Genomic DNA, 12,815 nt, shown 5'->3' on the forward strand with positions numbered 1-12,815 from the left:
ATTTTTCTATCTAAATGGTCATTCCGTCAATTTTCTTAGTTAAATTGCTGACGTGACCTAGGACCATTTAGATGAAAAATTGTGACTTTAAGGACCATTCAGATTAAAATAAAACCATAAGGACTAAACATATTACAAATTGTGATTTTAAAGACCATTCAGATTAAAATAAAACCATAAGGACTAAACAGATGTCGATTTCAAACCACAAGGACTATACAGTAGTTTACCCTTAAATTTGTTTACTTACGGCACTCGGATATATCTATTTCTAAGTACAATGCTCACTTGATTGTACTTGATCTCTGATACAAGTTGCTTGAATGTCGATTAAATTCTAGTTCGTGGTGGGATGTGGTTTTATTTTTATATTATTTCATTACCATATAAATGTATGAATTACAACAGACATTTCAAACTCTATATCTTTGTAGCTATCCCAGTTAGCAATCTAGCATTTACACAAGATTATCTCCGCTTGGTTATTTCTCTCTTTTTTTTAAATCCCTCTAAGCTCTTTGATTGTAATGTGGTGAGTTGTTATTTTATGTCCAGGGAAACTATTCCAGTGATAAAGATCATCAATTACGCTTTTGTTAGTTAGTACTCGTTTGCATTATTGGGTTCCCTTGGTGGTTTGCACTATCCATTTCAACCACCCTAATTAAAAACAACAAAAGAAGAATCTCCTTCACTTTGGAGAAATACTTCTTTTGCACCAAACGTGTTGTTTTGGGAATAAGTTTGGCACGCTAACTAGTTTTGGTTATGGATATACCAACAGGCTTTGCAAAACAACAGAACAGTTTCGTAACATAGCCAACTTATAAGAAAGTTGATAGATTACCAAATTATTAAGAAAGTTGATAGACTACCAAATTTTAGTACTACACTACTATATGATGTGTTACTTGCCTTAACTTATGGAAAAATGGTTTCAAAACGATGATGTCATTTGGTTATGGAGTTTTGGTACAAATATCCAACATATGCAGCACTAGTCGAGTTGATATAATTCCAATCACGCCCTTTGTATCTCCATTTTTATACAAGTAATTTGGGCTATACATTTGTGTTTGGTATTGCTGTCACGTTGCCTTAGGGGAATAGCCGAATAGGTTAGAGGATGATATCTCTCTGCCTTTACAAAAAGAAGTCTCTTATCTAATCTACTACAACTTGGTGTTCAACTTTCTTTGCTCTCCTCCTATGAAGCCTTCTTCAACTTGACTCTTCCTCATAGTTGTGATCGCTAAGCCTAGTGTGGAACCAACAGTAACCAGGACCAGTATTCCTGAACCAATATAGATTCCTTGCTTGACAAGGTAGCATTCACCATCCAACCATCCTTCTCCATAGGACTGCTTTCTGCTCATGCTAGTAGCTGTGCTTATCAATGTCACTGCTATCACAAAGCTCACCCTGCAAACATTGGCCATTTCAAAATCATTCTTTGTTTATTTTAATAAACAAAGAACTGTTCCAGCTGTGTCCATGTTCCTAGGACTTTAAAATTTGTTCTTCCTCCCACCAAAGCCAATCTCAGTTGCCAACTTGTCGATAAAAAATAGACAACAGGTTGGAAATTTCGAGTCTGGTTGGATGCCCTAAACTTAATTTTCATCGCTCTAACATTATAAATCAATTAATTTTGAGCCGAATGTTCTAACCAAATATTGGATGCTATGCTTTAAGTTGATCGAGTGGATAAGCTGTAAAATCAATTTAGGTATGAGAAGAATGGATTGAGAACCTACCAAGAGATGAACAGAAGAGCAATCAAAATCGCTGGCTGTTTGGCTTTGGAACCGCTACTCTTCTTCTCTGTTGAACAAAAATGAATGCGTATAGCTGCCAAATTCCCGATCACCTGAGCAACAACCAAGCATATCAAAGCTGCAATTCCGAACACAAATGCATGACTTTCAGGCAATTTACAGAGTCTTCCGACCAACTTGACCTCATCCTCCTGCAAATGACAATAACCAGAGCAGAAGAAATTAACCCCCGATTGAAAACAAAGGATTCTTTTGAATTAAGCAGATTACGTACCCTAATTCTCTTAGTCTCTGCAGCTATACATGAAACGAAGGAGACAACGCCGAGGGAGGCGACTACAGAAACAGTTAGCACCAAGCCGTATTGGTGTTTCTCCATGGGAGGAAGGAGAAGAGCTTGAAACACAGAGACGATCAGAGGAAGAAGGAAGGAAGGAAGCTTGGATATTACTCAAGGTATAACAAAAGTAAGGCAGCGGTGGCTTTGAGGGTTGGCGTAGCAGTAGGACTTGTAAGTTGTTGTGGAGAGACTTCGTTCTCAAAGAATTGGCCAACTTTAATTTTGATTTTGCTTTTAAGGAGAGAGATGCTATTCCTAATTTTATTTAGACGGTTTTGGTATTAGGCTTTGGATCAACCGCTTATTTCTAGTCAACGGATTTGGAAAGTAATGAGAAAGAGAGAGGGCCACTCATCAAGGAATTAAAGGAAAAAAAAAAAAACCCAGTAGTCTATGGCTGTAGGGTAAAGAGCATCTTCAGTGGTATTGTTAAAAAGATTAATTACAAAATACCACCTGAATTATGATGTTATTTTCACTTTCATACCTAACTATCAAAAACTTGTATTTTCATTCTCGAAGTTTTATTCTGTTAGTATTTTGACACCATAACCATTAACACCGTTGAATTTTGAGGGCATTTTTGTCATTTTAATAAATATATCATTTTTTACATTTACTTTAACAAAATAATTTATTTTTTAAGGTTATCAAATACAAATAAAACAATTTACTTTAGCAAAAATATTCTAAAAAAAAAAACTCCAAAATTAAATATTTATTTTTGCAACTACTCTTGTATGCATATATATATATTTTTGGAGTTACATGTTAAGCATAACAAAACACAATAAATTAAAAATTATAATTAAAATAAATTATTATAGAAGTAAAATTTTTAGAATTATCGTATAGTAAAATTTTTATACAAATGTTATATAAACATGTTTAATCTTATTTTTAGGTTAATATACCATTGTTTATATAAAATATGAATAAAAATTTCATTGATTATTTGATTATTTTATCGTATTTAATTTATTTTATTTTATTTTGCTTAACATGTAACTCCAAAAATATATATACATATACAAGAGTTCTACTAACTTTTTATCACTATTGTTGCAAAAATAAATATTTAGTTTTGGAGTTTTTTTTTAAAGTAAATTGTTCTATTTGTATTTGATAACCCCAAAAATAAATTATTTGCTAAATGAAATTGATAAATTTGTCAATTTTTGATGCATAACTAAAGCAATAGTTAAATCTTTTCTCTTCTCTTTTGCCCATGTGTCACTTTGTTATTAAAACATAATAAATAGCAAGTACTGATGGAGCAATATTGTTAAATCGATATCTAAATTTTAAAATTGTAGTTAAAAATAACAATTTTTGAAGTTCACTGCTGGAGATGCTCTTAGAATTTTTTTTTCTCTCTCAAAACCCTAAGGAGACAGCGACTCATCACCTCGTCCATTCGTGTTTCGTCCGGCGGCAACGGGAGCGGGCCTCCGGCCTTGCTCTTCGTTTGATGTCGGATGAGGAGTATCAAAGCAAGGTCTAGATCAGATTTGGTCTAGAAGCAATTGTCTGTGGACTTCTCTGGATTTGATTCTATGCACAAGGTTTAGATCAGATTTGGCCGGGTTAGAGGAAGATGGATGGTGCTCGATTTCAGACTGGTAATCACATATGGATGTAGATTCTTGCGTGATGGAAGAACCTGATTTTAGCAAGGGTGATCTCCGTGGCGGCTTGGATTTGCTGCGTTGCGACTCGTTTTGGGTTGGGGTGGTGAAGGTTGGAGTCGTCGGAGCCGGTCAGAGAGATGGTACAATGGAGGAGAAGGTTGGTAGACTTGGTCTAGATTTGCTTCATGGGCCTTGTGTTATTGGGTCTGCTTGGATTGTCTTTAGGCCACTATCTTCTAGGTGTGAGTTTCTTGGCCCTAGTCCATTAACTATTTTAGTCTTGTTTTGTTTCTAGTTTTGCTTTTTGTTTTATTTCCTGTGGATTCACCCTTTAAGATACTAGGTCCTAGAGGGCTCTATAAGTGAATACGATTAAATGGTAGTCTATCCTATGTATTAGGTGAGGCTTGTCTCACAATTACTTGTCTATCTGTAGATGATAGCCGTAGAGTATGTAATATCTACTTTAGGCCTTCGTTTTACCCAAATTTATGAAAGTTGTAACTGACTATTTCAAAAAATGTAGACATAAACACTAGTTTTGGAAAAAGCCTATCAATCCTTGCGACTTAGAAACTTATTGTGAAGAGATCAACACACAGTTATTAAACATAGTCTAAAAAACAACCACGCAAGAGATCGATTAATTTGTTGAGGCAGTAAAATCCTTGAATCATGGTTAACAACTTTTGACACATCTACGTACTTACATAGAATTGAAAATAATCATGAACCGGAGACAAGTGGAATGAGAGAAGAAATGAACCAGTATTAATTTCGGATGGTTGGTTGCTAAACTCATCTCCTCCATTCATAAAATTCCGGATGGTTGATTGCTAAACTCATCTCCTCCATTCATAAACAAATTTCTGAATATTCAAAACCTAATTCTTGATGAGGATGTCGCACATATGCCAATTTTGGTTCATTATTCATGTGTTAGTAAACGTACATTAGAATATCTTTACCTGAAAATCTGAAATCATTCTGATTGCTTTATGTATTAGTAAACACACAAAAGTAGTTACCTAAGTTTCATTTCATTCAATTTTAAGTAAGTAAACGTGTCCTAAGACTTTAACTCTTGAAAACAAAGTGAAATGCAACTCACTAAATGCATAGGAACAAGCACATATGAACCAAAGAAGGTGGATAGCTTTGACCTCGACTATTCCTTACTAGACACATCTGGATAATTTTTCTAACGCCATCTAATTGTTATCCACGTACCTTTAGAACACCTCTAGCTCTAGATCAGTTTTAGCAATAACCTCAATGACTTATTATGTCACAACTTCCTCTTAACTGTCCTCACACTAGTAGAAAAAAAGGCTTAAGTGACGGGCACTTTCACATTTTGTCGCTTAAGCAAATTCTAAGAGACAAAAAGAAATATCGTAGCTGGAAACACATAATTCGTTGCTACAATTTTCTGGGGCGACGAAATATTTTTGTCGCCTAAGTTTCGTCGCCACATGTCCAACTAAGGCGAAAACAAGGTTTTTATCGCAAAAGATTTATGTAGCGACGAAAATGTTAACACTTAAGCAACGAAAATGTTTATCGCATGATATCCTTCTCCTAACTGACAAATTGACTTATCGTCGTCTTAGGTTTAGACTAAAGCAATGGAACATTTGACATTAGAGCGACGAAACTGTTTGTTGCATGATATCCTTCACCTAACCGACGAATTGACTATTCGTTGTCTTAGGTTAAGACTAAAGCGACAGAACATTTGACATTAGAGCGACGAAACTGTTTGTCGCATGATATCCTTCACCTAACTGACGAATTGACTGTTCGTCGTCTTAGGTTAAGACTAAAGCGACGAAACTTTGAATTTAGAGCGACGAAAATGTTTGTCGCATGATATCCTTCACGAACTTTTTGACTTTAGCTTAAGTGAAATCTTCTTTGTATCCTTTGCATCATTTCCTAAATACTTCACAAAATGGGTGCGTTTCAGTTTCATGTTTTTACACGAGAATTTCATGTGTTTGTGATTCAAAAAATTAACATGTTTTGATGTTTTCTTAGTTGCAAGAACAAAATAGTGTACATTACAAACCTGAGTTGTCGTATTTGGTTGGTAAGTCGCAACATGTGAATATATATGCTGCTTGTGTAGTCAATGGCATTAAGTTTTTGACATTGCATTGAGATTATGGTCGAAAGACACAAAACAGTGGCGTGATGTGTGTGGGTACGAAAGACAGATCTGAATATTACGGGGTCGTTATATCTGTTGTCGAGCTAGTCTACGCAACTGGTATGCCAGTTGTGTTATTGAAGTGTAGATGGTTCAACGACCCAAATATACTGAGGAGTACCAAGATGGATTATGGTCTGTTATCAGTGAATACATGCACAAACTAGTATGAGAATCAACAGTTTATTGTTGCCACAATGGCAAGACTAGTTTTTTATCTTGATGATCCAAAGGAGGGTGGGGGTTGGAAAGTTGTTAACGTGATGTCACATAGAGGTATTTACATTGCAACTACACTTGAGATGGGTATTGTAAATAGATATTGAGAATGTGACTCTTGAACCATATCAAGAAGCCTCGACATCTAATATCCCAGACATGGAGACTATTCGCATCAATAACGACATCCACTTCCAACCCCGCGAGTACGTTCTCATTTTTAATTTAGAGTTTGACTTCAGTTCACTTCCATTCATCCCGTGCCACCAACTGAGGACTTCATTGACGACGAAGAGGAAGACTCAGACGATCATTCATATGAAGTGAGTGAGGATGATTTAGAAGACGGGGACTACGATGATAGCGATTGAAAATTCATGATGTGTTAAAACATCAAATTTTTGATTTAATTATGTCATTAATTTATTATATATGTAATGAATTTATTCTATTAGTTGTGATATGTATTAATTTCCGATTGATTTAGTTTTATACTTTACTAACATTTTATGAGTATTAATTAGCATAAAGTGAAATAGAAATGATTTTCCAACTTAAGCGACGAATTTTGTCATTTTCGTCACTTTAAAACGTATATTCTTTGGTGGAAAGTCAAAAATTTAAGCCACTTAGGCGACAAAAAATAAACAATTCGAACGAACTTAAGCGACAGAAGCCATAAAGGAATTCGTCGCTCAGTTGTTACTATATATTGTTTCAGCATCTAATCGAGAACTTTAATCGATCCCAAACTCCCTCTTCCTCCTTACCGGTCCAATTCCCAAACTCCCGGCCTCTTCCTCCTCTTGCCCAACCCCTTCCTACTGATCGAAATCCTGTTATCCCAATTCGCATTGGACTTTAGCCACCTCCTTAATCCCTACATCCCTAAATCCCCAAATCCCTAAATCCCAAAACCCAGATCCCTTCCTCTTATTCGAAATCCCTAATAATATCACCTCCACCTCCTCCACCGCTCACAAAACCCAGCCACATCCTCCTCTAACTACCTAGATGCCAGCGGTGCTTGGGAGAAGGCGGAGGAGCGTTTGTGACTGGAGTGTGCGCAACAATACAACTCCTCTTCTGCCGGATCCAACACAGCCACTCCGAAGACGGCGCCTCCAGGATCCCTTGCTGATTCGGCTCCCCCTCTAACCAACGACGATGACGAGTCAACGACCTAAGTAGCAGAAACACCGTCTGAGGGTGCACACAGGGTTGTCAGCGCTCGCCGGAAACCGAAGAAAAGTGGAGGACCTCCCCAGAAAGGCAACCGGGGTGTGGTGAACAACGCAAAGGTATCTAATATTGTGAAAAGCATAGGGAAGATCGACTTGGACTTTGATTGGGACGTTATTGATGGACCTCGTAATTCTGATGTATGCAACTTGTTTCTCAATAGTATTGGAAGCATCATACAAAAAAAAATGGCAATGAAGAAGGAATCGTGGTATGATTTAGACTAGGAGGAGATGAAGAAGGTTTTTGACGGTCTCACTGTAAGTTAAGATAACTTTCAGTTCTTGTTTTGGTATTTTGATACCCTGCATCATTGCAACTTAATTATAACTTGTTTGCTATGTCTTGCAGTGTTTTTTTTTATCATTGATTTTCATGATATAAAAACCATTAAATGGATCAATAAAAGGGCGGCAAGTGTATTCCGTGAATGGAAGCACTTGTCCGAGATTCACAAGCTAGGGGGGAGAGATGTGACTCCGAAAGAGCTTTTGCACAGGCGGGATGAGTGGGAGTGGTTTTGCACGCATTTTGATTCGGACAAGTACAAGGTACAAATTCAGTTTTCGTTATGAGATAGAAGGAATACATGTACAAGGTATAAATTGTGTTTTGGTATAAGATTCTGGTTATGATTATGTGGTATATAGGTATCTTAGTTTGAATTTCATGAGTTTTGGTTACTGCATACAGTTGGGAATTTGGATTAAAATTGGATATGATTGTTGAGTTTTGGCCTTGTGTTTGTGGCAATGAAGTTGGTACTTTGAATTGCATGAGTGGTATGAATTATAACTATTTGTACACCCTGTTTTGATAATGTGGTATGACTTGAAGTTATTTGTACAACAAGGTTTTTGATTATGTGTATTGATTAAATCTTAGTTTGAATTGAATGAGTTTTGGTTACTGCATACAGTTGGGAATTTGGATTAAAATTGGATATGATTGTTGAGTTTTGGCCTTGTGTTTGTGGCAATGAAGTTGGTACTTTGAATTGCATGAGTGGTATGAATTATAATTATTTGTACACCTTGTTTTGATTATGTGGTATGACTTGAAGTTATTTGTACAACAAGGTTTTTGATTATGTGGTATAATTAAATCTTAGTTTGAATTGCATGAGTTTTGGTTACTGCATACAGTTGGGAATTTGGATTAAAATTTGATATGATTGTTGAGTTTTGGCCTTGTGTTTGTGGCAATGAAGTTGGTACTTTGACTGCTAATTTAGTCTTAGTAGTATATAGGCATATATAAGTAATTGCATAGTTCTATGATTGAACTTGGTTTGAACAACCAAGATAGAAACTTATGAGAGCTTGAGGATCAGATTTGTAGGGAGTTATTTGTACACCTTGTTTTGATCATGTACTTGGTCTTGTGCAGAGATGATTGGTTGCCAACATCCAACAACCGTGGTAAGAAGGAGTTGGAGAACCACTCAAGGAGGAAACCTATCATTTACTGGGTGGCCGAGCTTAGGGATAAGAGTGCTTCATTACCGGTGGTTGATGTGTACCCGGTGACATACGACATCAACCAGCCTAAAGCTGTTGAGTATTATGTAAGTATCAGTACCTAATACCTTAAGGATAATGGTTTAGTGTTTAAATATAAATGGTTTGGATTCAATGACAAATAATAATGGTTTGGGTTTTGGTGTATTTGCTATTTTCTATTCAAATTTATATGCCATATGCATTTTCTGCTAAACCATATTCTAGTTGGGTGATCAGTAACAATCTTCTCAATGTTTATATGCTCTAAACAGATTTTACTGAATTAAGAATGCATATGCTACTTTGTTGAGGCTCTCTGCCTTCTCCAGATACTGTTTTATGATTGTGGAAGTTTGCACTTTAATAGCTTCCTAAAATATAGTACAAATGGAAATCTACATTTATTGGTTTCAATTGTACACTTTTTACTACTTATGTATTTTTTTCTTTGTCCGATCAGTGCACCTTAATGCATATTAAGGTAGAAGGGTACTTCTTGCAGTAACACTCTTGTTTTAGTTTTTCTGGGTTGTTTACATTTATGGGGATTATTGAATTTGAAATTGCTCTCATCTTATGTAATGATATTTGGTTTGGAAATTTGGATCATGGATGACTTTGTTAATGTTAGTTTACTTTAGGATTGATGTCTTCAATATATGTGAGAGACAGCAGTAGCCACCAAACCAATATGCATTTTTGAAATTCTTGTACTTGTACTGTAGAGTGAAGACAGATCCGAAACATTTTCTTTTCTTCTTAAATTGTTTGAGGATGTTGGTTCATAATTGGTTGGCACTAGTGTTACATAGTGTCAATTTGATCTTCAGTCCACATCTTGACTTTTAGATAGTTGATGTATTCTATGCCCATTATTTGAAGAAAAACAAGGCAGAAAATCTGAATAGTGTTTTTTCTTCTACTTACAGTAGTTTTGTGTATTTGTGGATTCAATGACAAATAACAATGGTTTGGGTTTATTGCTTTCCAGTTGGCTGTTTTTGCATAAGTTATGTACTTCATTAATCTTACTGATTAGTGTACCTGTTGTATTTGCTTCTTCTGAGGGTTACTCGTTTGCTATTTACTATTCAAATTTATATGCCATATGCTATTGTGTGTGTTGTGAAAATTGTATTGATAGTTTTGGCTGCCTAAGGAAACCAATGAGTTGAAGTATATTAGTTGTAGCTTAGGAATATTAGATGCTTCCAAGGCATTGATTCATACTTACTCTTCCATAAGCAGTTAAGGACTACCAGATTTTGGTTTAGTGCTTGTCTTCTCTTTTAGTGGCTTCGTCACTCTGCTGCTATCATCCCTCTTATCCTCTCTTCCCTCTTAAATTTGCATTGTCCCTTAATTGGATTTTAATTTATTCTGAACAAACTTGCTTTCATTTTCTAGTTGCCTTTAGCTTCTGTTGAGCCTATTTTGCTTTCAAACAGACTATCCTCTTCCTAGTCTTACTGCTTTCGTTTTAAGCATGGATTATCTTCACTTGTTCTGCTAAAGTTTCTTAATGAGATTTGATGAATACCGGACTCTATTTTGCTATGTTCTTTCTACTATTATATTGTCTATACAGATGTATAATACTGACAATAACAAGGTTGCGAGCATGCATTTGGTATCTCAGCATTATAATTTGAGTTGTGTATATTATTTTATAATTGTAGGAAAAGTTAAAGGAACAAGCTGCTATTGTCAAGACTTTGCAGAGCACTCAACACCCGGACACCCCACCGGATCAGCTACCTCCTTCGGACTGGCCAACTCAACTAAGTGTTGTGAAAAACGCTATAGGAGAAACAAAAGGGTCTTACCTTCGTGGTATTGGACGAGCAGGCGTCCCAGAGAAGAGCAGAAGGTCAACATTTTCCCCTTCATGCTCTCGACCGAATAATGAGGCGATGGCAGAGATAGTGGCTGCTAGAAAGGAGGCGGCTAAGGCACAAGAGAAGGCCGAAAAAGCCCAAAAGATCGCTGAGCAGTTTGCTACAGATTCTCAAGTGTTGAAGTTGCAAATGGATCAAATCATGGCTCGAATAGGGCTACAGCTACAACAATACTGAGCTATAGTGACCAAATTCTTAGTGACCTAATTATAATGGTCACAAATAACATAGAGTTAGTGACCAACAAAAACTACTGGTCACTAAAACACTTGATGGTAATAAAAATTGTAAGCTCGCTTATTGTATAAGTTTTAGTGACCTACCATTTACATATAGTGACCTGGCCCGTTTGGTAAGTAACTTTTTTAGCGTTAGTGACCAAATTAAGGAGCCTCTAGAATCCCCGTGTTAAGAGAGTAATTAGTGACCAAAGATAGTTTAAATAGAATTCATCGGTAGATGTGGGATTTTTCGTGGTTTGTGCCAAAAAAAAAAGTGAACAGTTAACTCAGCCATATCACGAATTCTTCCACTAAAAGTTTTGTGTTCCAAGGATTAAAATCTCTGCGATATATCCGATATCTCCTTTTTCGAACCTTTTTTCTCAGTACCGATATATCTATAGGGGTCAATATCTTATCTTCCATTGTATCTACGATATTTCCCTGGTATTTCTTCGATACCATCAAATATATCTCCGATATTTATGATATTTTGGATATATCATTGATATATTAAAAAAATATATGTAAAAAAAATTGAAATGATATCCGGAAGAGAAGTCATTCTCTCGAGGTGTATCTCAATAAAGAATGTGGGTCTCGACTCTCGAGTGATATCTAGGATAGAAGTAATTCCCTCAAGGTATATCCTAATGAAGAGTGAGGGTCTTGAGTGATTTCCAAAAGAGAAGTAATTCCCTCGAGGTGTATCCCAATGAAGAGTGGTGGTCTCGAGAAGAACAACTATATCGATTTACTTCATTGATGTCACATCCCGACCCTTAAATTTTTTACCTTATTTACTAGCTTAGCAATAATAAGAGTTTTACCGTCTTCATAAATGAGTATTTAGTTTAAATGGTCCCTAGCGGGGTTTTGGGGGACGATTATTTCGAAGGATTTATTCGTAGGAGAAAATGTGACGACGGTAAAAATGGTTAATTTTAGCTAGTAAAAGGTAATTTTTATTAGGGTATAATTGTTGTGGTGTTATTTTGGAGTTGGGTTTGTTTTATAGGGGGTATTAAGTTTGGACCGGTTTGGGGTGTGGAGGCTCAAAAACCATTTCACCTATCTTTCTCTCCTCTCTCTCTCCCTCTTCCCTGAGCCCTCTCCCGAGCTGCCCCGACTCGCCGGTTTCCTTCGCTCAGTTCACCGCCGTCCGGCTACCGTAGGCCGCTGCTCTGGTCCCAAACGGTCGGCCTCCGATCCAGCTCCCATCCTAGACCAGTGAGAGTCTCCCTAGCGCTGCCGTGAGAGAGATATCGGGCCCGAAAGGTCTGACTGTCCAAAGCTTCCTGTCATCGGAACTTCCTCCTCCGGCCGCCATAGCCGGAGTTGCTTGGCTCGAAAGAAAAGCCCTCCTCCCGTGCAGCAACCCCTCCAAAGGTCTCACCCTCTCTTGAGCTAGGTAAGGAGATATTTGGTGTTGGAGCTCTAGGGTTTTCTTGGATGTTTTCGTTCGATTGGCATAGTTAGGCTTGGAATTGGGTGTTGTGCTAGTTAAGAAAGTTGTAGAGGGAGTTGAAAGGAAGCTGCTGTTAAAATTTGGTAGGCATTGGAGGTCGCCGAAGTCGGCCTCCGGCCGCCGCTGCCGCTGCCGCTGTTTAGGGGATTTTCATGGTTTTTGATTGGTTATATTAATGGGAGTTATTGATGTGAATTTTAGAATTTTTGGAAGAGTTTTGGATAGATTTGGGAATTTTTAAAGTTTAGTAACTGTGGCGGATTAATAAGGTAGAATCCTGCTGTTGGATTTAAGTCGTAAAATC

General features: G+C 36.8%; 1 protein-coding gene across 1 annotated transcript; it reads right to left on the bottom strand.

The window, feature by feature from the left end:
- Window positions 1–940: 940 nt before the first annotated feature.
- Window positions 941–2,296, bottom strand: LOC101301013. The gene is made up of 3 exons (XM_004300639.1): window positions 2,053–2,296; window positions 1,758–1,969; window positions 941–1,422 (listed from the first exon to the last, which is right to left on the bottom strand). Exons 1-3 carry the CDS (start codon window positions 2,155–2,157, stop codon window positions 1,173–1,175), a joined length of 567 nt encoding a protein of 188 aa, XP_004300687.1. The 5' UTR covers window positions 2,158–2,296; the 3' UTR covers window positions 941–1,172.
- Window positions 2,297–12,815: the final 10,519 nt, after the last annotated feature.

Source organism: Fragaria vesca, linkage group LG5 (assembly GCF_000184155.1).
Source record: "Fragaria vesca subsp. vesca linkage group LG5, FraVesHawaii_1.0, whole genome shotgun sequence".
Taxonomy (NCBI): Eukaryota; Viridiplantae; Streptophyta; class Magnoliopsida; order Rosales; family Rosaceae; genus Fragaria; species Fragaria vesca.

Bases quoted from the DNA above. Each gene is read 5' to 3' on its own strand.
- LOC101301013 (XM_004300639.1), bottom strand. From the start codon at position 2,157: ATGGAGAAACACCAATACGGCTTGGTGCTAACTGTTTCTGTAGTCGCC. The intron at 1,970-2,052 runs GTACGTAATCTG...TGTCATTTGCAG, and splicing joins CAGAGACTAAGAGAATTAGG to GAGGATGAGGTCAAGTTGGT. The intron at 1,423-1,757 runs GTAGGTTCTCAA...CAATGTTTGCAG, and splicing joins GCTCTTCTGTTCATCTCTTG to GGTGAGCTTTGTGATAGCAG.